This window comes from Anolis carolinensis, unplaced genomic scaffold (genome assembly GCF_035594765.1).
Source record: "Anolis carolinensis isolate JA03-04 unplaced genomic scaffold, rAnoCar3.1.pri scaffold_11, whole genome shotgun sequence".
Taxonomy (NCBI): Eukaryota; Metazoa; Chordata; class Lepidosauria; order Squamata; family Dactyloidae; genus Anolis; species Anolis carolinensis.
Window position 1 is genome coordinate 7,937,269 of NW_026943822.1, and position 27,575 is coordinate 7,964,843.

Sequence of the window (27,575 nt, forward strand, 5' to 3'; positions counted from 1 at the left end):
GTAACTATACTTTACAAAGATTGTGACCTTTGGCGCCAGACTTTGGTGGGCAAGCTGCAAAATGCCAACTGACAGCAACTTGCCACTTGATACCTCCCTTGCCCGAGTGACGTAAACTGCCAAAATGGCGACTTTGCCAAATTTTCAAGCACCTCGTGCTCTGCGGCTCGAGGCCTGCCGCCGAAGGAGCACCGAGGCTGGCTTTGGAAAGGAGGAGAGAAGAGACGCCTCCTCCCCACTGTGAAGGGAGGTCACCACCGCAGGACGATGAGACAGGTCACCGCCGCAGTTCGATGAAACAGGTCACCACCGCAGGTTGATGAAATGGGTCACCACCGCAGGACGATGAGGCAGGTCACCACCGCAGGACGATGAGGCAGGTCACCACCGCCAGGTGACTGTCCCGGCCGAGATCCTAGCCACTGTGAAGACTCAGCCAGAACTTTCTTTCGGAGTTGCCAGGCTTATCTGGGTCCCGGCCTGGTGCTTCTGGACTCACCACCTCCGTGTGAGCCCAAAGACTACTGCTGGAGCTCCGCGGCTCGATGCCTGCTGCCGAAGGAGCTCAGGGTAGATTGCTGGGTTTTGCACAGCCGTGCAATTGCAGAAGCAGCCGCGGGGCTACTCGCACACATGCGAGCTGAAGAGCAGGATACTGCAGAGGCTGAAGGAATGGAGCCCCACTCTCTCACTTGCCTATCGGCCTGGCAGCAAGCTTCACTGCAACAGACCAACAAAATCAAAGTCTCTATGGCCGTGCAGGCTAGCTCAAGCGGAAAAACCGCTGATCAACCTCAAAACTGTGCCGTTCGCCAGACAATAAAAAAAACTATAAAGCTGAAACGTGCCGTCCTTTATCCGGGCGAACTGCAAATCCCTATAAGCTGTCCTAAAAATATTGAACGACTGAGTCTGGAAAACTTCAAAAAAAGGAGGTTTATTCATACAAGGTTGTAAACCTGGCACAGATCTTAAAGTTACAGAAAATGAAACAAATTTCTATAGGTTTTAGTTACAGAATTATCCCTGGTTCCAGAAGGCAAAGGTGATTATAAAACCACTATACCCTAATCACGCTGTCTATATTAGAAGGAGAAACTCTTTCCTTCCCTATCTTTACAGCAAAGATTAGTTCTAGAAGCGACGGAATAACCCTGCTCCTCTAACTAGATTTCCTATTCCAGATCAGTATAATTCAATACTTATCTAATTTGGATAGGCTTAGATTGGCCTGGTTTTGAGGATGATTTGTCCCAGTTAGCTTGCACAGCTGCAGCACGTTGGAAGACTATAGCCAAAATGAGGCTCCAAAATGGAGACTAGACCCTGGTAAAAAAGGGTTGTTGTACCTAAGATGTTGTACTCTTTGACCAATCATTGCAAAGAAAACTGCAGCCAGCTCTTGCAGACTCCAAGCCACTTTTCCTGGGCTTTTGCAGCCAGAGGCTGAAACAAAATGTAAAGGAGGGAAAACAAACAAATGACCAATAGGTAAGGCAAACCATCGTCCTGGGGGACGGAACAGGTGGTGTGTCACTTGGAGAAAAAAACAATAATTTCACAATATATATAGTTTAAATAACAAAAATATATAATTGTAATATATAACTGTATTTAATAAATCAAAAACTATTTACTACCATTATTTCCATGTACAACAATCTATGATACCTCTTGCAATTTCCACGCTGATTTCTCTCTATTGCAGTTTCAATGTAGTCATGAATAATGAATAATAATATAATAGTAATAATATGATAATATACTGCAATAATAATAGAATAATAGAATGATTATATATATACAGTAGAGTCTCACTTATCCAAGCTAAACGGGCCAGCAGAAGCTTGGATAAGCGAATATCTTGGATCATAAGGAGGGATTAAGGAAAAGCGTATTAAATATCAAATTAGGTTATGATGTTACAAATTAAGCACCAAAACATCATATTAGACAACAAATTTAACAGAAAAAGTAGATCAATACGCAGTAATGTTATGTTGTAGTTACTGTATTTACAAATTTAGCACCAAAATATCATGATATATTGAAAACATTGACTACAAAAATGGCTTGGATAATCCAGAAGCTTGGATAAGCGAGGCTTGTATAAGTGAGACTCTACTGTATGTGTGTGTGTGTGTGTGTGTGTGTGTGTGTGTGTGTGTGTAATGTGCATAATTCCCATGGAGTAAACAACAAAACCACTGGACCAAATCACATCAAATTTGGCCACAAAAGACATTAGTCATCCAATTAATCTGCATGTGGCAGCGTGTCAGCAAAAATGGCTAGGCGTGTCAGTGCTGACACGCGTGTCATAGGTTGGCCATCACTGGCCTATTGTTTCCAAATGCCGGCTGAGCTCTTTTGGCAGGGCACCCAATGTACCCACCACCACCGGGACCCACCTGCACTGGTTTCTGCCAGAGTCTCCCTTAGGGAGCCCCCATTGGTGCAGCGTGTTAAAGCGCTGAGCTGCTGAAGTGAATGCCCGCTGTTAGCCCCAGCTCCTGCCAACCTAGCAGTTCAAAAACATGCAAATGTGAGTAGATCAATAGGTACCACTCCAGCGGGAAGGTAACAGCGCTCCATGCAGTCATGCCGGCCACATGACCTTGGAGGTGTGTACAGACAATGGCGGCTCTTCAGCTTAGAAATGGAGATGAGCACCACCCCCAGAGTCGGATACGACTGGACTTAACGTCAGGGGAAAAGCTTTACTTATCTGATGATGATGATGATTATTATTATTATATTTTTATCATGCCTTTCTCCCTGTAGGGAATCAAGGTGGCTAACAATCACGGCTTAACTCGCTACTCCATCTGCGCCTCAGTCACGCACCACTCCACCTGCGCTTAAGCCGACTGCCAGCCTACATCACCTTTTGGCTGCCACAACATCTGCAGCAGCCCACTGCTGGCTGGCCTCGCAATTCCACCTGCGCCTCATCACGCCAGCTGTGGTACCTACTGCCAGCCTACATCACCTCTTGGCTGCCACAACATCTGCAGTGGCCCACTGCTGGCTGGCCTTGCAACTCCACCTGCGCCTCGTCACGCCAGCTGTGGTACCTACTGCCAGCCTACATCACCTTTTGGCTGCCACAACATCTGCAGTGGCCCACTGCTGGCTGGCCTCGCAATTCCACCTGCGCTTCGTCACGCCAGCTGTGGTACCTACTGCCAGCCTACATCACCTTTTGGCTGCCACAACATCTGCAGTGGCCCACTGCTGGCTGGCCTCGCAATTCCACCTGCGCCTCATCACGCCAGCTGTGGTACCTACTGCCAGCCTACATCACCCTTTGGCTGCCACAACATCTGCAGTGGCCCACTGCTGGCTGGCCTTGCAACTCCACCTGCGCCTCGTCACGCCAGCTGTGGTACCTACTGCCAGCCTACATCACCCTTTGGCTGCCACGACATCTGCAGTCACCCACTGCTGGCTGGCCTCGCAACTCCACCTGCGCCTCGTCACGCCAGCTGTGGTACCTACTGCCAGCCTACATCACCTTTTGGCTGCCACAACATCTGCAGTGGCCCACTGCTGGCTGGCCTCGCAATTCCACCTGCGCCTCATCACGCCAGCTGTGGTACCTACTGCCACCCTACATCACCCTTTGGCTGCCACAACATCTGCAGTGGCCCACTGCTGGCTGGCCTTGCAACTCCACCTGCGCCTCATCACGCCAGCTGTGGTACCTACTGCCAGCCTACATCACCCTTTGGCTGCCACAACATCTGCAGTGGCCCACTGCTGGCTGGCCTCGCAATTCCACCTGCGCCTCATCACGCCAGCTGTGGTACCTACTGCCACCCTACATCACCCTTTGGCTGCCACAACATCTGCAGTGGCCCACTGCTGGCTGGCCTTGCAACTCCACCTGCGCCTCATCACGCCAGCTGTGGTACCTACTGCCACCCTACATCACCCTTTGGCTGCCACAACATCTGCAGTGGCCCACTGCTGGCTGGCCTTGCAACTCCACCTGCGCCTCATCACGCCAGCTGTGGTACCTACTGCCAGCCTACATCACCTCTTGGCTACCACAACATCTGCAGTGGCCCACTGCTGGCTGGCCTTGCAACTCCACCTGCGCCTCGTCACGCCAGCTGTGGTACCTACTGCCAGCCTACATCACCCTTTGGCTGCCACGACATCTGCAGTGGCCCACTGCTGGCTGGCCTCGCAACTCCACCTGCGCCTCGTCACGCCAGCTGTGGTAGCCTACTGCCAGCCTACATCACCCTTTGGCTGCCACAACATCTGCAGTCAATAGGTACCACTCCGGCAGGAAGGTAACAGCGCTCCATGCAGTCATGCCAACCACATGACCTTCGCTTGGCCCTCTGCTTTCCAGACCAGTTGCACCGAGACGGAAGGAACCCAGTGAGATGCAGATGGGCTTGGAAAACAAGAGCCTCTCTTTTCCTGGCGGGAAAGAATCCCTCGGGGGCAGGAACGAAAGCGCACCCAACGGGTTCGACTGGGCCTTCGCTGGTCTTGAGCCCAACCTCACACCAGCAAAGCCAGTGGCGTCTTCGGCGGAACCGCCTTCTGCTGCGGCAGGTGCCTTCAACGCCAGCTGGGAAGCCGGGAACTGGAGCGAGGCAAGTTCTGTGGCGGAACCAGGGCCACCCTCTTCCTTGTCTCTGCCCAGCATCCCCTTGGGATTCAGCACAAGATCATGGCCGAGCTCTGGGGTCAGAGGGGTGGGGTTGATGGAGGAAGATGGAGAAAACTGGGCCCTCGCTTCTTTCTAGGAGCACCATCCACCAGGTATGGGCAAACTTCAGTCCTCCAGGAGTTTTGGACTCCAATTCCTAACAGCCCTTTTGGGAGTTGAAGTCCAAAACACCTGGAGGGCCAAAGTTGGCCCATTCATGTTGTAGACCCCTATAAGGGTTGTTGGCCATCTGTCGGGGTGCTTTGAATGCAATCGTAGATTAGTTAAATTAGCCTCCAAGCATAAAGCAGTATCTCATTTTCCTACTCGACAGATGCAGATTTTGTTCATTGTCATGGTTTCCTCTTTTCTGTTGAAATTATCCACATGCTTGATTTCAGTGGCTTCTCTGTGTAGTCTGACATGTTGGCCAACTAACACCTCCCAACAAAGAATTCCCCCAGGCAGGAAGCAGCCAGGCTTTGAAGCTGCAAGGCTATTTCAGTGTGCCTTTGAATAATTCACCCACATGATAGACCCTTTTACTGAGACATTACTTCTTAGCACTTTATTCTTACCCTACCCTACCTTATCCCATATTATCCCAGTTGACTCTCTGACACTTGTTTATGTGCTTTATTAAAAGCCTTGCGATATTGTGTTTTATATGTCCTACCCCTTTCATCTCTAGTGATTGATATTCTATTATTATTATTTGTTTGTTCTGATTTTATGTGTTTTAATGTATTTTTTAAAATGTTTAAATTGTTTATTAATTTTATTGAAGTTATTATTGTTTTTATTTTGATATTCGTTTTATTGTTCTACTCTGTTTTGTTTTGGGCGAACAATGTTAGCCGCCCCGAGTCACTTCAGGGAGATGGTGGCGGGATAGAAAAATAAAGTATTATTATTATTATTATTATTTTATTGTATGACACAGCAAACAAGATAGACATGCTGGATTTCGTATCACAAAATCACAAGGCGAACACTTCCCAAGTGTCTAGGACTGTGTGATGTATTTTCGGATGATGCGTGTAGATCCCAGTAGGGTGGCCTTTTGCAGTTGGCAGATCGTAATTTTGTCAATGTCTTTTGCTTCCAAATGCCAGCTGGGATCTTTTGGCACGGCACCCAGTGTGCCCATCACCCCCGGACCACCTGCACTGGCTTCTGCCAGAGTCTTTGAAGTTCAATCTTGAGGTCCTGATAGCGGCTGAGTTTTTCCTGTTGTTTTTCGTCAAGGCGACTGTCACCTGGGATGGCAACATCAATGATCCAAACCTTTTTCTTTTCCACAGCTGTGATGTCTGGTGTGTTGTGTTCCAGAACTTTGTCAGTCTGGATTCGGAAGTCCCGCAGTATCTTTGCGTGCTCATTCTCCAATACTTTTGCAGGTTTGTGATCCCACCAGTTCTTTCCTGCTGGGAGGTGGTACTTGAGGCATAAGTTCCAATGAATCATTTGGGCCACATAGTTGTGCCTCTGTTTGTAGTCTGACTGTGCGATTTTCTTACAGCAGTTGAGGATGTGATCCATGGTTTCATCGGTTTCATTAGAGAGTCTGCATTTTGGGTCATCAGCTGATTTTTCGATCTTGGCCTTAATTGCCTTTGTTCTGATGGCTTGCTCCTGGTCTGCAAGGATCAGGCCTTCTGGCTCCTTCTTCAGGGTCCCATTCGTGAGCCAGAGCCAAGTCTTCTCCTTATCAGCTTTTCCTCCAATTTTGTCAAGGAACTTTCCATGCAATGTTTTGTTGTGCCAGCTGTCAGCTCTAGTTTGTAGTGCGGTTTTCTTGTACTGATTCTTTGTCTGCTGTGTTTTGAGGAGTTTCTGATTTTTGACTTCAATCAAAGCAGGTTCTTCACTTTGCTTTACATCTTCTGCCAGGGCTTGTTCTTCTTCTTTGACTGCTTGTTTGACTTGTAAGAGTCCTCTGCCCCCTGATCTTCTAGGCAGATATAGCCGGTCAACATCACTGCGGGGGTGCAGTGAATGATGAATGGTCATGAGTTTTCTTGTTTTTCTGTCCAAATTGTCCAGTTCCACCTCTGTCCAGTTTATGATGCCAGCAGTATATCTTATGACAGGTATGGCCCAGGTATTCATGGCTTATTATTATTATTATTATTATTATTATTATTATTATTATTATTATTATTATTATTATATTATTATTATTATTATTATATTATTATTATTATTATTATTATTATTATTATTACACTATGTAACACGATTTTTGTTCTTGGGTTATAAATGTCATTCCTAATTGGTTCTATCATAAGAAACATGGGAAAGGTTTATTAAACTGCAGAAACGTTGTCTCTGCGAGAGGAACATCCTGCCGCGCATGGGAGTGTGTCACCAAGCAGGTCGGCTTCCCTTGGAAAAGCACGGGGTCTCCTTTGTCCTCAACCCACCACTGACCCTCAACTTCTGTTTTGTAGTTTTTGGGAAGCTTGCCCAGCGCGCATGGGGCCCTGGTCACCCTCTTCCCTTTCTCTTTCCGTGTGTCTCGTATGTCTCCGCACCGCCATGAACCACCCTTGCGAGGCGCTGGGCCTGCCGCACATCTCTGGCATGTGCCAGCCGCACCGGAGCTGCAACATCACCGAGGACACGGGGCTCCCGCTGGCCTTCCCTGTGGCGCACGAACTGGGACACAGGTGAGAACCAAAGACGGGGGGTGATGGGAGCTGCAACATAATACCACATAAAGGAAGGCACGATTGCTACCCTGGCCACAACACATTGTGATTTTACAAATTAAGCACCAAAACACCATGTTTTACAACACATTGACAGAAAAAGCAGTTTAATACGGATGCCTGCCGTAGATGTGGGCGGAACGTCAGGAGAGAATACTTCTGGAACATGGCCAGACAGCCCAGAAAACACACAGCAACCCTGATTGTTTTTGTCCTACATCTTCTCATCTCTTTCCAGGATGCCTTGGGTATCATGGGGGATCCTGTTATTCTTCTCGCTGACTTTTTTCTTTTCTTGTTATTCCTGCATCTCTACTGATTTTCCCTCAATGCTTTCATTTAATGTTTTCATTTTCTTTTCTTTATTAAAACCATCAATAAAAGGCTGTCACTCTTCTTCAAATTTGGAAGGATCTGGCGATTGTATAAGCTGTTTGGTCCATCGCTAACAATTACATTATGCAACACGATTTTGGTTCCTGGGTTAGAAATGTCATTTCCTAATTGGTTCTATCATGAAAACATGGGAAAGGTTTATTCAACTGCGCAAACTTTGTTCTTGCGGGAGGGACATCCTGCTATGGCACATTTTGCGATAGTTTTTCAATGAATATTGTAACCAATTCAACGTAAGTTTGTAGAAGCCACAAAAATGAAGTTTTTGGAGTAAAACAACTACAGCAGAGTCTCACTTATCCAACATTCGCTTATCCAACGTTCTGGATTATCCAACGCATTTTTGTAGTCAATGTTTTCAATACATTATGATATTTTAGTGCTAAACTTGTAAATACAGTAATTACTACGTAGCATTACTGCATATTGAACACCTTTTTCTGTCAAATTTGTTGTCTAACATGATGTTTTGGTGCTTAATTTGTAAAATCATAACCTAATTTGGTGTTTAATAGGCTTCTCCTTAATCTCTCCTTATTATCCAACATATTAACTTATCCAACGTTCTGCTGGCCCGTTTATGTTGGATAAGTGAGACTCTACTGTATATAGTTATGTACATAAATTATAAGAAGGACGCATTCAAATGTTTTACATATTCAATGTGATTTTTAATACGTACCCTGTTTTCCCTAAAATAAGACATCCCCAGAAAATAAGACCTAGTAGAGGTTTTGCTGAATTGCTAAATATAAGGCCTCCCCCGAAAGTAAGACCTAGCAAAGTTTTGTTTGGAAGCATGCTTGCTGAACAGAACACCAGAGCATGCAGGATCGGTAAATGTACATACCATAGAGTGTTGTGCATGGAAATAATGGTAGTAACAAGAAATTATTGATAGGATTCACAGTTTGTCTGGTTATGCTGGTTTATGATGACAACTACTGTACAGTATATAATAAATGTTACATTTTTTGTTCAACAATACATGTGAATTCTTCATGGAAAAATAAGACATCCCCTGAAAATAAGACCTAGTGCATCTTTGGGAGCAAAAATTAATATAAGACACTGTTTTATTTTCGGGGAAACACGGTATATATTGATTTGGTTATGTAAGTAAATTATAAAATTGTCACAGTCATTATGACAGTTTCCCCCCATAGATTATCATACCATTCTAATGATTCCTGCTGTCCTATCTTTGACATTTCTATACTTATCTGCTATTTATACATATCCAATTTTTCCCCTTCCTTCTTCGTCCCTTCAGAAACAGTTCTACTTCTGCTCTTTGTTTTATTTTATTTGTCCGATCATGAAGATTGTCTGATTTGTTTCGTTCTATTTAAGCTCTTGGTGTAGCAGAACCTTTCCCATCCAGTGACACTTCTCTGGATGTGTGCGGATCACAACTTCCACCATCCAGCATGGTAAAGACCTCATTGACAAAGGATGCTGGGAATTGTAGTCCTGACATCAGAGCGGTCGCTAGTTTTGAGGAAATTACAGTAGAGTCTTACTAATCCAAGCCTCGCTTATCCAACGTTCTGGATTATCCAAGCCATTTTTGTAGTTAATGTTTTCAATATATCGTGATATTTTGGTGCTAAATTCATAAACACAGTAATTACAACATAACATGACTGCGTATTGAACTACTTCCAAGATATTCACTTATCCAAGCTTCTGCCGGCCTGTTTAGCTTGGATAAGTGAGACTCTACTGTACTATGAATTAATTGTGTGTATGTATGTAGGCTATTGCCCACCTAGCAGTTCAAAAACATGCCAATGTGAGTAGATCAATAGGTACTGCTCTGGCGGGAAGGTAACGGTGCTCCGTGCAGTCATGCCGGCCACGTGACATGTCTACGGACAACGCCAACTCTTCGGCTTAGAAATGGAGACGAGCACCAACCCCAAAAGTCGGACATGACTCGACTTAATGTCAGGGGAAAACCTTTACCTTCCCCTATATATGTGAAATACTCTTTTCTGTACAATCTTTCATAGACAGTATTTTGCTTTTCTCCTGGTGCCAATAGTGGGATCCCCCTCTGCGCCTTCCCCCGTTCCAATGAAAGGATGGAAGTTTTCCACAAACGTTTTGGTCTGCATCACTTCCGTACAAACCAGCAAGAGGCCATCAATGCCACTCAGCTGGGCGAAGACTTTTTCATCTTGATGCCGACAGGTGAGAGATGAGGAATTCGCTTTGACAGATTATTATTATTATTATTATTATTATTATTATTATTATTATTATTATTATTATGTTTTCTTGTGCTGCTGGGCCGTTTCTGGGCTTTTGACACCAGTTTCGACTGTATAGCTTTTAGTGTTTTGCCATACATACCATACATAGGGTAATAGCAGCAGCCTCTCCCATCAAAGTGAACTACACTATGTTCCTATACAATAATATAAGTATCTATAATATAATAATAATAGTAATAATAATATAAAATAAAATATTAATAATAATGTAATCTATACACATGGATTCCCGGTGGCGCAGTGTGTCAAAGCGCTGAGCTGCTGAACTTGCAGACCGAAAGGTCGCAGTTTCGAATCTGGGGAGCGGAGTGAGTGCCCTTTATTAGCTCCAGCTTCTGCCAACCTAGCAGTTTGAAAACATGCAAATGTGAGTAGATCAATAGGTACCGCTCTGGCGGGAAGGTAACGGCGCTCCGTGCAGTCATGCCACTGGCCATGTGACCTTGGAGGTGTCTACGGACAACGCTCTCTCTCCACAGCCGCTTGTGCCTGCTTGCATTCCTTCTCGGCCGCTTGCACCCCCCCCCCCCCCCCCCCCGCTTTCTGCTGAGCTCTCAGTTTTACCTTCAAGGCCCGATCTTTCTCTCTTCAGGGCATAAAGTCCTCCTACTTTTTTCTACTTTTATCTCACTCTTCTCTTGTTGTTTTGACCCCCCCCTCTCTCTCTCTGCCAGACTTCCCCTCGCTCTTGCTCCAAGACCTTTGTGCCTTTTCTCCAGGTCTGCTCAAGCGGGCGGCTGATGCCAACGCGGGAGAATCTGTCCCGGCGGCCACTCTTGGTCCGCTTTGTGATGGACGAAGCCCACTGCGCCAGCCAGGTAGGGGACCCTTCTGGGGTGTTTGCGATGGGGATGGGATGTGGCCTTCCCGGCCGGACCCTTATTGCCATCACCATCAGTCTTTTCGTGATGACAGTCCTTTTTACTATCCAGAAATGACCTTCTCTTTGTTTTGCTTCCTTTGGCCAGTGGGCCACGACTTCCGCCAAGACTACAAGCGGCTGAATATGCTTCGCAAGCAATTCGCCTCCGTCCCCATGATGGCTCTCACGGCCACCGCCAACCCCAGGGTGCAAAAGGACACCCTGAACCAGCTGGAGATGCTGAGGCTGCAGGTGTAAGTCGGCTCCAGGCCAAATGGCTTTGGGTGAAAATAAATCGTAGGGAATTTGGGGAAGGGAAGTGAGCTGATGATATAAATATCCCTTAGAAATTCACTCCATATTTTAACTTTCCTTATTTTTTTCTCCTTTTGATAGGTTTAGCATGAGCTTTAACAGACACAACTTGAAGTATGATGTTTTGCCCAAAAGGCCCAAAAGTGTTGCATTGGACTGCTTGCAATGGATCAGAAAATACCATCCCTGTGAGTTGTTGTTATTATTATTATTATTTTATTGTATGACACAGCAAACAAGATAGACATGTTGTGATTTTGTGATACAAAATCCAGCATGTCTATCTTGTTTGCTGTGTCATACAATAAAATAATCTAATCTTGGTTCTGTGTATCCCATAGAAGCGTTTTTAATATTATGTATTTTACATAATGTTTTAAGATGGTGCATTTTAATTATGATGTGATATGCCTATTATTACAATTACTATTATTATTACTATAATTATTACTTTATGGCATATCTATCTTGTTTGCTGTGTCATAATAAAATAATAATAATAATAATAATAATAATAATAATAATAATAATAATTGTAATAATAGGCATATCACATCATAATTAAAACGCACCATCTTAAAACATTATGTAAAATACATAATATTAAAACACTTCTATGGGATACACAGAACCAAGATTAAAATAAACACAGGACGTGAGTTTGAAATTCATCGTCAGCTCCCTTTCTTCCTTTGGCAGTGTCTGTCCTTGCTAACTCAGCTAACACTGAAGTGAGTTCAGAGCATCAGAAGATGCTTCACTTTTTGATCTTGTTGAATAGAGAAATGGAAATGACTGCAGGGCCTTGAGAGTGTATTCTGCACCACACTCATGATCAGAGGATGATGCCGTTGCTTTTAGGGGTCTGTTCTCGGATGAGAAAATAATGCCCAAAAGTGGGACGCATGGGCCTCGGGAGGCTCTAGCATTGCTTTTTGGTGGCTTCGCTGGGAGGCTGAGGGCCTGGCTCTGTTTTGCAGATGACTCCGGCATCATCTCCTGCCTCTCGCGCTCTGAATGGGACTCTATGGCCAGCAACCTGCAGAAAGCTGGCCTGTCTGCACTCGCGTCCCACGCCGGCCTCCCCGATGAAACCAGAGACATTGTGCAGCAGAAGCGGATCAACCAGGATGGATGCCTGGAGAGACCCCAGGATCGGATGGGCTGGGACCAGAATATTACAAATAAAATAAAATATTATTGATACCTAAATTAAAAGATTTATTTCATAGAATAATAAAGGGAGAAAAAATTCCACCATCATGGGAACAATTGTTAATCACTTTAATTCTAAAACCTAATAAAGACCCTCCAGATCCAGAATCGTACAGACCCATCTCATTAATAAATCAAGACGCAAAAATATTAAGTGCCATAATGGCTAAAGGGATGAATAAATTTATATATAAATATATCAAAGAGGATCAATGTGGATTTATAGGAGGAAGGCAAATGCCAAATTTAATAGGTAGGGTATTAAATGTCATTCATAGTATTAAAAAAAGGAATTTAGTGGCTGGAGTATTCGCTTTGGACATTTATAAGGCATTTGATAGTGTCTCCTGGCAGACAATGAAAATGATACTAGACAAATTTCGATTCGGAGAAAAAATTAGGAAATTAATTGATAAATTATATTCTAAAAATTATGCCCAAATTATGGTGAATGGTGGTTTAACAGGGAAAATAAATATAACATGAGGCACAAGGCAGGGATGTCCCCTTTCCCCAATTTTATTTGGGATTGTAATGGAACTATTGGCCAATGTAATAAGAGAAGAGAGTAGTATAAAAGGAATAGGAATAAAAGAGAAATATAACATAGAATAAGGGGCACCCAAAGGTCATCCAGTCCAACCCTGTTCTTCCTGGACACACCTTCCAAGCTCGCCTGGCTGGAGAGTGGTAGCTTTACAGTCTTTTTAGCCTTAATCACGGCGGCAATGGCAATGCTCTTTGTTTCCCCTTCTTCCCGTTCGCCGTCGCTTGCGTTCAGCCTTTCCTGCCAAAATGCCGTCTCTTTTCTTTTGCACTTAGAAAAGCAAGATGGAGCAAACGTTTGGGCAGGGGCTTTTGGAGAGAAACGAGCCTTCTTTGGCCCACGATTCAGTGCTTCGAGGGGGAAACATGGCCAGAAATAGTTGGAACCTTGTCCGGAAACGCTAGATACCAGGGTTGAAGGAAAAGTAATGCCTCCACCTTCGTTACTTGGGTTTGGGTGGGAATATTTTAATAAATCAAACGCAGAAGGAATCCTTAGAACGTGCTCTTTAACTACCACTATTCACTTTTCCACACCATCACCAGACAATCGGATACATTTCTGCATACTACGAACAAGTTTTCTGAAGCCGTCACGTAAGAAGTCGACACTCTGTTTCCGCAACCGGCGTCTCGCAGTTCTCTCAACATTGTCATCAGAAGTATAATGATGTCCCTGCAGATCTTCTTTCATTCTTGCATTCTCTGAGGAATCTCCTTTGGGGCGACACCTTCTGCTCTCAAGAATTCAGTGACTGCACGTTGCTTAAGTCGCATTGACCAACTGTCTGCACAGGGTTTCATACTTCGCACTTTAACAACAGAACCGTTCAAAGCTAAGGCTTCCTGCCAAATAGGACTAACTGTAGAGGAGAGTCTACTGAACACGCCTGTACTTGCAACAGACCAGGACTGCCATCCGTTGAGGAGTTACTAAGGTGGAGGCATTATTTTTCATTCAACCCTCACACTTTTCTCCAGGCAAGATGTCTGCATTCAGAGCAAAGCTGTGCGGATGGAGCTGTGCACACAATGCCATTGGTTGCACTCTTGTTCCTGGGTTAGGAATGTCGTTTCCTAATTGGTTCCATCAGAAAAACATGGAAAAGGTTTATTAAACTGCAAAAACTTGGTTCTGGCGGGACATCCTGCAGCATATTTTGGGCCGGGCTTCAGCACAGCAGGTTAAACCACCAGCCGCAGTGAAGCTTATGCATCGAAAGGTTGACAGTTCGGAGCCTGGGTCAGGGTGAGCTCCTGGCCTTGAGCCCAGCTTCTGCCTACACAGCAGATCAAAAGTAAAATGTGATAAATGGGAAATAATACTCTCAAAACAGGAACAGAACATTTTCCAAAATGTGTGACGTAGTGCTGTGCAGATGCACCTTTGGCCTTGCAGACTCTTTGGTGCAATGTTGTTCTACCTGGGCCGTTTTCTCTCAGGCAAGAGGCTTTACATAGCTTTACTCTTATGGATATCTATGTAAATACTATTTTACTCTTTGTATCTTTTAGCTACATTTTGGATTGTGTCCTTCTGCATGGCCTGCATGGGTCTCTCACTTGATGAACCTCTGGCATTTTACTCCTAAATCAGGTTTCTACAACTCTACATTAGAGTAATTTTCTTCAAACTATATTGCATATAACAAAATTGCTTTCAGGATATCATAAACAAAGGTACAATTTCCATGTCATAATCTAAGAAAGTATACTATATAAGGAGTAAATAACAGTTGTCTCTTGGTTGTCTCTTTATGTCTGTTATTTTCTCCTTATATAGTATTTTCCTCCTATTTCTCTCCATCCGTAAACTGCCTTGAGCCCCAAGCCTGGGACGAAGGGACAACGTATCAATAAAAAGATGTACTCAGATATAGTGCAAAAGACACATGTCACGTTTATTGAAATCTGTAAGGAAATGCAAACAATGCAACCACGTTCAAAGCCATCTTTGCCACCATCGTCATCACAGTGCCTGATGAGGTAGAAACATTGGAACATGAGTTCAAACTAGCGCATAGACTTATTTGTCTGTGTTATTGTCCCTTAGCGTTATATCAATTACATTGCGTTGCTGTGAGTTTTCCAGGCTGCATGGCCATGTTCCAGCAGCATTGTCTCCTGACGTTTCACCCACATCTATGGCAGGCATTCTCAGAGATAGATGTAGGTGAAAGGTCAGGAGAGAATGCTTCTGGGACATGGACATACAGCCCGGAAAATGCAGTGATTTTGGCCACGAAAGCCTTCACCAACACACGAATTAGATTATAATACTCCTTTTTTTTCTTTTCAATCGGAGTCTTGAAGTGCCTGAAGAACCGTACAACTTAATAGTAATAATAATAATAATAATAATAATAATAATAATAATAATAATAATAATAACTTTATTTTTATACCCTGCCTCTATCTCCCCAAAGGGGACTCAGGGCGGCTTACATTGACCAATAAAGTAAATGATAAAAATTTAATCAAAACATGGATTAAAACGGAGAGGTTGTAAAAAATAGACTGGATAAAGTGCACCATATAAATATTGTAAACACGAGGTGACTGATAAAGTGCTGCAAATTCTTGGAAGTGCAAATTGGGATGGAATAGACCCTGTGTCTAAATCAAGTTGACAAAATTTAAAAGTCCGAACTTGCAATAAACTTGGTTACTACAAACAAATGCAAGTGTGCTTGTGGTTCATTTGTCAAACAAATAGTGCATAGGGTTGTTGTGAGTTTTCCGGGCTGTACGGCCATGTTCCAGAACAATTCTCTCCTGACGTTTCGCATGCTCCTATGGCAGGCATCCTCAGAGGCAGTGATATCAGTTCAGATGCAGGCGAAAGGTCAGGAGAGAATGCTTCTGGGACATGGCTATACAGCCCGGAAAATGCAGTGATTTTGGCCACAAAAGCCTTCGGCAACACAGGAATTACATTATAATACTCCTTTTTTTCTTTTTGATCGGAGTCTTGAAGTGCCTGAAGAACTGCATAACTTAATAATAATAATAATAATAATAATAATAATAATAATAATAATAATAATAATAACTTTATTTTTATACCCTGCCTCTATCTCCCCAAAGGGGACTCAGGGCGGCTTTTATGGGGCCAAGCCCGAATAAAAACAATAACAATATGATGCACGACAATAGACAAGAGACTTGCACAATTATAAAAATTTAAACATTAACCAATAAAGTAAATGACAAAAATTTAATAAAAACATGGATTAAAATGGAGAGGTTGTAAAATAGACTGCATAATATGCACCATATAAATATTGTAAACACAAGGTAACTGATAAAGTGCTGCAAATTCTTGGAAGTGCAAATTGGGATGGGAATAGACCCTGTGTCTAAATCAAGTTGACAAAAGTAAAAAGTCCAAACTTGCAATAAACTTGGTGACTACAAGCAAATGCAAGTGTGCTTGTGGTTCATTTGTCAAACAAATAGTGCATAGGGTTGTTGTGAGTTTTCCCGGAAAACCCACGACCACCCAATGATTCCGGATATGAAAGCCTTTGACAATAAATAGTGCATAGCAGAGAGGTATTTCCATCCATGGGAATGGCCGTTCACCTTGGAAGGCGGGATGTGAGGCTGAGCAGGCGGCTACGGCCCTGGTTGAGCGGAGTCGGAGGTCAGGTGGGTGGAGACTTTTGGCCAGCTGGGAGACCAACACAATGGCCAAGGCAATCCGGTGGGATAGTCTTTGGGATGAGACGGAGCTCCAGTCTGTTCGCACAATATGAGACCGCCTCTTGTTGTTTCCGAGAGTCCGAGTTCTGTCCTTATAAAACAGAAGGGCCCGTCGGACGTTGAGAGCGTAGAGACGTCATTCTCTTGGGAAGAAGGTGCCTGGAAGGAGGAGGGGAGGGCTCCCAAGCCTCGGAAATGATGGTTCCCTCTGAGAGAAAACTGGCTCAGAAAGGGCAGGACCTCAAGGGCATTTGGGGGAGTCCGAAGTCACAACAGCAGATAAGGACTCAAGTGAAGAGCTGAGTGATAAGGAAGGTTCTCATAGGAATCCAGCTGCCGCTACGCAGATCAACAAAAATCTTTGTTTAGAAATCAGAGCCGAAAATAGATGATGTCGTTCTGAGAGATTACGTGGGAAAGTTGTGAAAGAAATTCACGGGAAACAGAACGCTTTCATGGGAGTCTTTTCAGCAACAAGCTGTTTACTTTAAGGTCAGTTCAGGCAACGCTGCCTTGGAGTGAGAAGCTAAGGCTGAGTTCTCTTGTTCCTGGTTCCTGTCAAGCTTTAAGTTAATTTAATTTCATTTAATTTTGGATTTAATATATCCTGGAAGCTTTCCTGTTCCAGTTCCTGTACTCCTGTTCAAGTCTTACGAGTCATATCTTCCTGACTCTGGACTTGTGCTGGATCTGTGATTCCTGGCTGTTCCTGGACTTTGTCACCTTTGGAACTTTATGAGACATTCCCATTATTGTTTGGGTCTCACCTTTTGCTAAGCCTTTTTGAGTTCTATATCTTCCTTTCTGATTCCTGATTTTTATATGCTTGTATATGTTTGCTTCTATTCCAGGACTCTTGTGTGGCTCAGTGGTCATAGATGTTTCCAGGCCTGGAGTGCAACGCTGCCCAATCCGGAGGAATGATCAGATCAGGCCCGTCTGTGGATTCGGAGGCCCGCAAGCTCGGAGGGGCGGCGAGTGGAGGCGATGGCAACCAAGAAGGCAAGCTTCCAAGAGAGGCAGGAAGCTCCATGGCCAGCCATCCCCAGAGGTCGAGCATTTGTGGAGTTGGAACAGGTGCCGTTTCCACTCGTGTGGAGTGTTTCTGGGCCCGTGAGGAAGAACGGCAGGTGGTGGTTCTTGCCGGGAGGTAAGATGAGGCGGTGGAGGCACCAGTCCCACATCTTCATGGTCAGAAGAGCCGCTTCCTGGATTCCACCCCTCCTGTTGATTCAGGCAGAACGTCAGAGGGTGTTGTTTGGCCTTGTCTGGAGAAGGCGGAGGCTCAAGGTGCGTTCTGGGTGGCGAGGAATCCAAGGCAGCCGGTGTGCTGAGGGGTTTCTGTCGAGAGACCCCAGGCCTTGGGCGCTGAGAGGACTGAGTGGGCACTCCAGCTGCCGGTGGGTGAGTCTGTCCTGAAGGCCGCCGTGGTCTGGGGCGGACGTTGTCCTCTAGAGTCCAAGCGTTGAGGACTGACCTCGGTGCCATGAGCCATCGGGAGGTGTCTTCCTTGAAGACCTTCATGGCTGGAAGAACACTCCAGGAGACAGGAGCAGCATTCACAATGATCTGGACAGACTAGAGAGATGGGCTGAAAACAACAAGAGTTCAACAGGGACAAATGCAAGAGACTTCACTTTGGCAGGAAAAATGGAAAGCAAAGAGACAGAACGGGGGACGATGCCTGGCTCGACAGCAGGACACGTGAAAAAGACCTTGGAGTCCTCGTGGGGAACAAGTTAAACATGAGCCTACAATGTGATGCAGCTGCTAAAAAAGCCAACGGGATTCTGTCCTGCATCAATAGGAGTCTAGTGTCTAGATCCAGGGAAGTCCTGCTCCCTCTCTATTCTGCCTTGGTCAAACCACACCTGGAATCACACTGTGTCCAGTTCTGGGCACCGCAGTTGAAGGGAGATGTTGACAAGCTGGAAAGCGTCCAGAGGAGGGCGACTAAAATGATCAAAGGTCTGGAGAACAAGCCCTATGAGGAGCGGCTTAAAGAGCTGGGCATGTTTAGCCTGCAGAAGAGAAGGCTGAGAGGAGACATGATAGCCATGTACAAACACGTGAAGGGAAGTCATAGGGAGGAGAGAGCAAGCTTGTTTTCTGCTGCCCTGGAGACTAGGACGCAATGGAACAAGGGCTTCAAACTACAGGAAAGAAAGGAGATTCCACCTAAACATCAGGAAGAACTTCCTCACTGTGAGAAGGGCTGTTCAGCAGTGGAACTCTCTGCCCCGGACTGTGGTGGAGGCTCCTTCTTTGGAGGCTTTTAAGCAGAGGCTGGATGGCCATCTGTCGGGGGTGCTTTAAACGTGATTTCCTGCTTCTTGGCAGAATGGGGTTGGACTAGATGGCCCATGAGGTCTCTTCCGACTCTACAATTCTATGATTCTATGATCATGTTGAGGTTGCATTGCTGTGAGTTTTCCGGGCTGTCTGGCCATGTTCCAGGAGCATTCTCTCCTGATGTTTCACCCTCATTGTGAGCTCTGTTGAAAACTAGGCTAGTGGGGTTTATATATCCGTGGAATAATGTACAGGGCGGGAGAAAAAAATTCTTCTCTGTTTGAGGCAAGTGTGAATGTTGCCATTGGCCACCTTGATCAGCAATAAATGGCCTTGCAGCTTCAAAGCTTGTCTGCTTCCTGGCTGGGGGAATCCTTTGTTGGGGGGTGTTAACTGGCCCTGATTGTTTCCTGCCTGGAATTCCCGTTTTCTGAGTGTTGCCCTTTACTTACGGTCCTGATTTTAGAGTTCTTTAAAACTGATAGCTAGACTGCGTTCATTCTCATCGCTTCCTCCTTGTGTAACCTGACGTGGTGGTTGTCCCAGTGGTCCAGCATTTCTGCGTTCTCCACAGAGGCAGCCCTGGGTATTTTTCAAGTGTAGGCGAACAGAATTTTGGTGCCCCCTCCCAAACCGATCACTGAAAAATAAAAACGTTGGATAAGTGAAAATGTTTGATAATAAGGAGGGATTAAGGAAAGGCCTATTCAACATCAAATTACATTAATATTTTACAAACTAAGCACTAAAATATCATGTTTTGCAACAAATCAAGAGAAAGAGCAGTTCCATACCTTGCGGAGGAGGCCACAGGAGACGGGAGGGGCCTCGATGGCGCCCCCAACAGGATGGCAACTGCGTGGTTGGCCTGGCGGTTGAGCCGCCTCTGGTTCTCCAATGATCTTCTGTGTCCAGGTTGGTTCCTCAGGTGCTCTGCTCTGGCTGACTTGCCTGGTTGGCTTCGTCTGCAGAGACTTCCTTGTTCCTTGACTCACGCCTGGGCAATGCATCTGCGCTTGGGGGTCCCTATTATAGACTTGTCCATAGGTGCAAGGGATACGGTAGACTCCTGCCGAGGGGAGAGGATCCCTCTTGTCCTTACTGAATGTAGCATCGGATGGATTTCCTTAGTGGGTCTGTAGATAGTTTGTAGGTTGTGTGTCTTCTTCAGCTTCCCTATGCAGTCCATGGTTGATATATGGTCAGAACGTTTTTCCTCTCGGTGGATCTTTGCTTTTCCTCTTGTGGCTTGTTCCTGGCCTTGCAGCTCTTCTGAGGTCTGTGTTGGAGTCTCCTTTGGCTTGTAGAGCCCAAACACATGAAGAATTCCCCCAGGTAGGAAGCAGTCAGGCTTTGAAGCTTCAAGGCCATTCAATGCTAATCAAGATGGCCGATGGCAACATTGCCTCCAACAGAGTTTCCAACTGACCTCACAACCCGAGGATGCCTGCCATAGATGTGGGTGAAATGTTAGGAGAGAATGCTTCTGGAGCATGGCCACACAGCCCGGAAAGCTCTCAGCAACCCAGTGATTCCAGCCATGAAAGCCTTCAACATCACTTATTGAAGTTGTCCAGGAACCAACGTTGGGAGGTCGTCTTCTGAGTCAAGCCATGGTTGTCACCCCTGCAGTCGAGGCCACGTGTCCTGGGATCTCCTGGACCTTCCGTCGGTGTAGCCGGCATCGGTGGATCTCCGCACGGATGGAGTGGAATCTGTCCCGTGGGAGGAAGGCCTTTCCGATGCTGGAGTCGAGGAGGACATTGATGAACGTGGTGGCCCTTGAAGGGGTGAGGAGGACGTTTTGGCCTTGAGAAGGAGGCCAAGAGAGTCGAGAAGGGACAGCGTGGTGCATATGTGCTGCCTGAGTCGTTCGGTTGAGCTGCGATGAGCCAATCGTCGGGATAAGGGCCGAGGGCGATGCGTTGTCTCCGGAGCCATGCTGCCATAACCGCCATGCGCGTGGTGAAGATGCCAGGTGCTGTCGCTAGGCCGGATGGGAGGTGGAGAAGTGGCCTGTTTCATGACCAACGGAGAAGACCAGGCACCTGCGGTGGGAGTGACGGACTAAAGTGTGACCATAAGCATCCCTGAGGTTGATGGTGGCAAACGAGTCCAGCATGGAGCAGATGGTCACCATTCTGAATTTCCTCAGGATGAGGAAGGAATTCGGGGAGCCAAGGTCCGGCATCCCTCTTTGAATGGCATTTTGACAAGGATACTGGGTTTGGGTTCGAGTGGATCGGTTGGGTGGCTCCTTTGGCGAGGAGGCTTTGACTTCCTCAGAGATGGCAGATGACTCTGGAGTCCGCAGCATTGGTCCTGTCTTGGGCAACTCTTCCAATTCTGAGGTGTATCTCTTGAGACAGTGCCGAGCACCCATGCATCGGAGGTGACGGTAGACCGTTTCGGCGTAATGGGTGGGGCGCTTTGTCAATGGTAATGGGTTCAGTCCTTGGAAGTTGTGTGGATGTGATGCTGCTTGCATCCGTATCGGAGGAGCCGTCTGTATCGCCCTGGGAACAGTCAAACTCGGCGGTGTGGCTGGGTTGATTGTGGAAAGCGGTTCCTCTGTCTCGGTGGATTTTGTTGGTCTTGCTGGTGGTGGAGGTGGTGCCGCCGGTGAGGTCCTCGACTGCTGTCTGTAGGAGGTCGTATTGAATCGATGCCGAGGGAGAGACTGCCAGCGAGATCTCAGATACTGGTGTGTGGTTGGGAGGCCACGGCGCATGTCGCAGCAAGGATTTTAACATCTTGGTTGGATCTTAACTTCTCATCCGTTCCTGTGTTGAAGAGCAGGAGAGGCCTGAAGGGCAAAACTAAGCAAGCCGGTGAATGGCTATGGTTTGAGCGGCATCTTGCCGGTGGGATCGGGCGTGCGCTTAGCCATCTGTGCCTGGCGATGCGCGGAGGAGGTGGCTTCTTGTTCAGGGTGCTGGGGACGGATCTGTCCTCTCCTGGGGTTTGTTATGAACCGGCGGCATTTCTCCCGAAGGAGTTGTAGATATGCTCCCACGGAAGGACTGTAGTTGGCAATTCTGCTTCTTGGCAGAACAGGGTTGGACTGGATGGCCCACGAGGTCTCTTCCGACTCTAGGATTCCATGAGAGATGCACCAGAGTATAACTTTCTCCCAACCGAGTCCTTTCCAGAAGCATTCTCTCCTGATCTTTCACCCACATCTATGGCAGGCATCCTCAGAGGTCTGTTGGAAACTCGGCAAGTGGGGTGTGTCTATTCCTGTGGGAGAAATAGCTCTTGTCTGTTGGAGGCAAGTGGTAATGTTGCGATTGGCCACCTTGATTGGCACTGAATGGCCTTGCAGCTTCAAAGCCTGGCTGCTTCTTGCCTGGGGGAATCCTTTGTTGAGAGGTGTTAGCTGGCTCTGATTGTTTGTTGTCTGGAGTTCTCCTGTTTTTTCCCACTCCGGTCAGTGGTTCCCTTACTGTGTGGTAAGCACACTTTTCCTCTGGGCGGATCTTTGTCTTGACTCTCGTGGCTTGTTCTTGTGTCTTGTTGCGAGTCCTGTGAGTAGGCGAGATCCACGCAGCCGGACGTCCTGAGACCACGGAGCCAAACGCTGACTCTGCCACCGACAGGGGCGATTGTTGAGGAGGATCCGGCTCACTTTTGTTCGTCTTAGAAGATTCGAAGCTTTCGAAGAAACTACCGAGGGAAATGTCAACGTGGAAGGAGCGAGGGACTCTTTGTGGAGGAGGGAACAAAGCCTCCTCGCTTCCCTGTTGTTCCTGGTCTGTGCCGTAAAGACGTGGCAATGGTGACAGGAGCCGACAAGGTGGCCCTTCGCATGGCTGTCACTGTCCGGCATCTGAGCAGCGCATTCGGAGCACCTTTTGAAGGACGTGATGGACAAGAGGCAGGCTCAAAGAAGTTCCTGAAGAGCTGCTGCAGTGGCCAATGGTCCTTTGAAGCCCTGAGAGGAGTGGGCGGGGTGGTCGCCAAAAATTGAACTCAAAGCTATAGAAAGGTTTTGGTTGAGCCCACGCAGGTGCAGTCACACCAGATTGTCTGAATCCACAGGGGACCACACACAGAAAGACTGTTCCAGGCAGGCAACCGGTTCTTCTTCTGAAATTATTTGGCCCAGTGATGGCAGAGGTTCAGCAATGGTGGAGGCCAAAAGCTGGCAGAAGCTCAGTGATGGTGGAGGCTCAGAGTTGGTGGAGGCTCAGAAATGGTAGAGGCCCAGGATGATGGAGGCTCAGAGTTGGTGGAAGCTCAGAAATGGTAGAGGCCCAGGATGGTGGAGGCTCAGGGTTGGTAGAGGATCAGAAATGGTAGAGGCCCAGGGTGGTGGAGGCTCAGAGTTGGTGGAGGCTCAGAAATTGTGCAAGCCCAGGATGGTGGAGCCTCAGAGTTGGTGGAGACTCAAATATGGTGGTAACCAAGGATAGTGCAGCCTCAAAGTTGGTGGAAGCTCAGACATGGTGGAAGCTCAAAGCTGGTGAAGGGTCAGAAATCGTGGAAGCCCAGGATGGTGGAGCCTCAGATTTGGTGGAGACTCAAATATGGTGGTAACCAAGGATAGTGCAGATTGGTGGAAGCTCAGACATGGTGGAGGCTCAGAGTTGGTGAAGGGTCAGAAATGGTGGAAACCCAGAAAGGTCCAGCCTCAGATTTGGTGGAGACCAAGGATAGTGCAGCCTCAGAGTTGGTGGCAGCCCAGGATGGTGGAGACTCTGAATTGGTGGAGCCTCAGACATGGTGGAAGCCCAGGATGGTGGAGCCTCAGATCTGGTGGAGACTCAAATATGGTGGTAGCCAAGGATAGTGCAGCCTCAGATTTGGTGGGAACCCAGGATGGTGGAGACTCTGAATTGGTGGAGCCTCAGTCATGGTGGAAGCCCAGTATTGGTGGGACCTCTGAGTTGATAGAGGATGAGAAATGGTGAAAACCCAGAAAGGTGGAGCTTCAGAGTTGGTGGAGACTCAAATATGGTGGTAGCCAAGAATAGTGCAGCCTCAGAGTTGGTGGAAGATCAGACATGGTGGAAGCTCACAGTTGGTGAAGGGTCAGAAATCGTGGAAGTCCAGGATGGTGGAGCCTCAGAGTTTGTGCAGCCTCAGAACTGGTGGAAGCCCAGTGATGGTGGAGCCTCAAGAGTTGGTGGAGGCTCAGAAATGGTGGAAGCCCAGTGATGGTGGAGCCTCAGAGTTGGTGCAGCCTCAGAAATGGTGGAAGCCCAGTGATGGTGGAGCCTCAGAATTTGTGGAGGCTTAGAAATGGTGGAGGACCAGGATGGTGGAGCCTCAGCGTTGGTGCAGCCTCAGAAATGGTGGAAGCCCAGTGATGGTGGAGCCTCAAGAGTTGGTGGAGGCTCAGAAATGGTGGAAGCCAAGAATAGTGCAGCCTCAGAGTTGGTGGAAGATCAGACATGGTGGAAGCTCACAGTTGGTGAAGGGTCAGAAATCGTGGAAGCCCAGGATGGTGGAGCCTCAGAGTTGGTGCAGCCTCAGAAATGGTGGAAGCCCAGTGATGGTGGAGCCTCAAGAGTTGGTGGAGGCTCAGAAATGGTGGAAGCCCAGTGATGGTGGAGCCTCAGAGTTGGTGCAGCCTCAGAAATGGTGGAAGCCCAGTGATGGTGGAGCCTCAGAGTTGGTGCAGCCTCAGAAATGGTGGAAGCCCAGTGATGGTGGAACCTCAGAATTTGTGGAGGCTTAGAAATGGTGGAGGACCATGATGGTGGAGCCTCAGCGTTGGTGCAGCCTCAGAAATGGTGGAAGCCAAGTGATGGTGGAGCCTCAAGAGTTGGTGGAGGCTCAGAAATGGTGGAAGCCCAGTGATGGTGGAGCCTCAGAGTTGGTGCAGCCTCACAAATGGTGGAAGCCCAGTGATGGTGGAGCCTCAGAATTTGTGGAGGCTTAGAAATGGTGGAGGACCAGGATGGTGGAGCCTCAGCATTGGTGCAGCCTTAGAAATGGTGGAATCCCAATGATGGTAGAGCCTCAGAGTTGGTGGAGGCTTAGAAATGGTGGAAGCCCAATGATGGTAGAGCCTCAGAGTTGGTGGAGGCTCAGAAATGGTGGAGGACCAGGCTTCGAGATGAAGGAGGCCTTTAGATGTAATCAGCTGAGTGATTGAGAAGGCTCTTAGATGGAGGAGGCCTCTAGATGGTATCTGCTGAGCGATGGAGGAGGCTCCAAGATGGAGGAGGCCTCTAGATGGTATCCGCTGAGCGATGGAGGAGTCTCCGAGATGGAGGAGGCTGCTAGATGGTATCCGCTGAGCGATGGAGCAGGCTGCGAGATGGAGGAGGCTGCTAGATGATATCAGCTGGGCGATGGAGGAGGCGGCGAGATGATATTCGCTCAGCTGTGTGGTGGACGATGGAGGAGGCCTCTAGATGGTAACCGCTGAGCGATGGAGGAGGCTGTGAGATGGAGGAGGCCTCTAGATGGTATCCGCTGAGCGATGGAGCAGGCTGCAAGATGGAGGAGGCTGCTAGATGATATCAGCTGCGCGATGAAGGAGGCGGCGAGATGATATTCGCGCAGCGATGGAGGAGGCGGCGAGATGATATTCGCTCAGCGATGGAGGAGGCGGCGAGATGATATTCGCTCAGCGATGGATGAGGCTGCGAGATGATTTTCGCTCAGCGATGGAAGAGGCTGCGAGATGATATTCGCTCAGCGATGGAAGAGGCTGCGAGATGATATTCGCTCAGCGATGGATGAGGCTGCGAGATAATATTCGCTCAGCGATGGATGAGGCTGCGAGATAATATTCGCTCAGCAATGGATGAGGCTGCGAGATGATATTCGCTCAGCGATGGAGGAGGCGGCGAGATGATATTCGCTCAGCGATGGAGGAGGCGGCGAGATGATATTCGCTCAGCGATGGATGAGGCTGCGAGATGATATTCGCTCAGCGATGGAGGAGGCGGCGAGATGATATTCGCTCAGCCATGGAGGACGCGGAGAGATGTTCTAGACCATGGAGGAGGTTTCTGCAGGGACGAGCCGTGGCGACAGAGGAGGCTGCGATGGTGCTGCAGAGACGAGGACATGCAGGAGCCAGGGACGGTGATGGTACCAACGAACCTCTGCTCTCCTTCGTGGTCCCTGTGAATCGCACCAAGGGTCGTCTGCTGCGTCTCCCGGGTGATGTAGCCCCGCCCACTCCTTGGCCGAGGGGCCCCGCCCACTCCTCCCATTGGCAGCTCCGCCGCGGCACCACGTCCCCACCCTCGGCCTGGGCGTCAGCAGGCAGACCCCATGGCTCCCGTGTCCCTCTGGCCCCGAGAGCGGTCCGTGCCTCGCCGGCCATTCCCTCCATTGGCCTTCCGGCTCCTCCTCCACCGACGCTCCCGCTCCGTCCTCGTCCTGCCCGCTCGGCCGGGGTGAGGCGCATGCAGTTCTGACCTGCAGAGACTGCCAGCGGACGCCCAGGCGCAGGGGAGCGGTCCCCACGGCCCTTCCTTCTCAGGGGACAGGCTCTCCGCCTCAGGCCCTTCGGCCTCCAGTGAAGCGTTGCCGGCGGCACAGCGGGGCTCCGTTGCTGGGAGAGGAGGAGGCGAGGGTGGCCGGGCGCAGCAGGGGACAGTGGGCTCAGAGGAAGACCCTCCAAGGCCAGCAACCGGCCCTTCTTCTCCTCCTTCGAGAGGTCGCGGAGGAGGGCCACGCCCACAGGGAGATCGCGGGAGCAAAACCGGAAACCTTGGCGGAGCCACAACCAGAGAGAACGACTGTGAAGGAACAAGGCTGAAGTTCTCATCGTGGAACGTTTGCCCTGTTTGACCTGAGTCAAAGGTCCCCAAATGAGACTCATTGGAAGCCTTTAGGACCGGCCTCTCACCCGCCCGGCCCTCCAGGTGCCCGGACCCCGCTCCCAGAAGCCCCTCTTGCCAGCTTGGCCATTGGCCAGGAATTCTGGGAGCCAAAGTCCAAAACGCCTGGTGAAAGAAGCTGCTTTAGGACTTCAGCCGTGATCCTTTACAGTCATTGCCACTGAATGGCCGTTATGATCCCTTCTAACTCTGGATTATTGATTTATTTCACCCTTTTCATCTATCTTATTATTTATTATTATTAATTACCTTATTAATTATTATTTATTATATACCATATTGTTATATTTATTTATATCTATTATTATTATTATTATTATTATTATTATTATTATTATTATTATTATATATGATTAAATATCTTATGATTTAGCCATGGTAACACAGTGGGCTAAACCGCTAGCTGCAGGAAAAGCTGCTGACCAAAGGGTTAGCACTTCAAAGCCGCGAGTAGGGGTGAGCTCCCAACTGTCAGCCCTAGCTTCTGCCAACCTAACAGTTCAAAAGCATGCAATGCGAGTAGATCAATAGGTAGAAGGGCGCCAGGGAGATAAAGCAGAATATAAATAAAGTGTATTATTATTATTATTATTATTATTATTATTATTATTATTATTATTACTATTATTATTAATATTCAGTGGGCTCTTTGCTCTATAGTATTAACATTAATTATTTATCGGAAGAGCCTGTGATCTTTTTCAACGCATAAGGGATAGTCAAGACTCCAGAAGACGGGAGAAGAATCCAAAACAATCTCAACAGATCAGA

The 27,575-nt window shown here is 47.4% G+C and overlaps 1 protein-coding gene across 5 annotated transcripts; it reads left to right on the forward strand.

Moving 5' to 3' along the window:
- Nucleotides 1-4,309: 4,309 nt before the first annotated feature.
- LOC103282504 (recQ-like DNA helicase BLM) lies at nucleotides 4,310-18,300 on the forward strand. 5 transcript variants are annotated; one of them, XM_062963241.1, is made up of 8 exons: nucleotides 4,310-4,616; nucleotides 5,977-6,072; nucleotides 7,126-7,344; nucleotides 9,830-9,978; nucleotides 10,736-10,879; nucleotides 11,030-11,177; nucleotides 11,320-11,426; nucleotides 12,219-12,561. In XM_062963241.1, the coding sequence occupies exons 1-8, from the start codon at nucleotides 4,318-4,320 to the stop codon at nucleotides 12,440-12,442; spliced, it is 1,386 nt and encodes a 461-aa protein (XP_062819311.1). In that variant the 5' UTR covers nucleotides 4,310-4,317; the 3' UTR covers nucleotides 12,443-12,561. The 5 variants fall into 5 exon arrangements, with proteins under 5 accessions (XP_062819311.1, XP_062819312.1, XP_062819313.1 ...); XM_062963242.1 differs by having other exon boundaries at nucleotides 10,781-10,879; XM_062963243.1 differs by lacking the exons at nucleotides 11,320-11,426; nucleotides 12,219-12,561 and adding an exon at nucleotides 17,556-18,300.
- The last annotated feature ends 9,275 nt before the right edge of the window (nucleotides 18,301-27,575 follow it).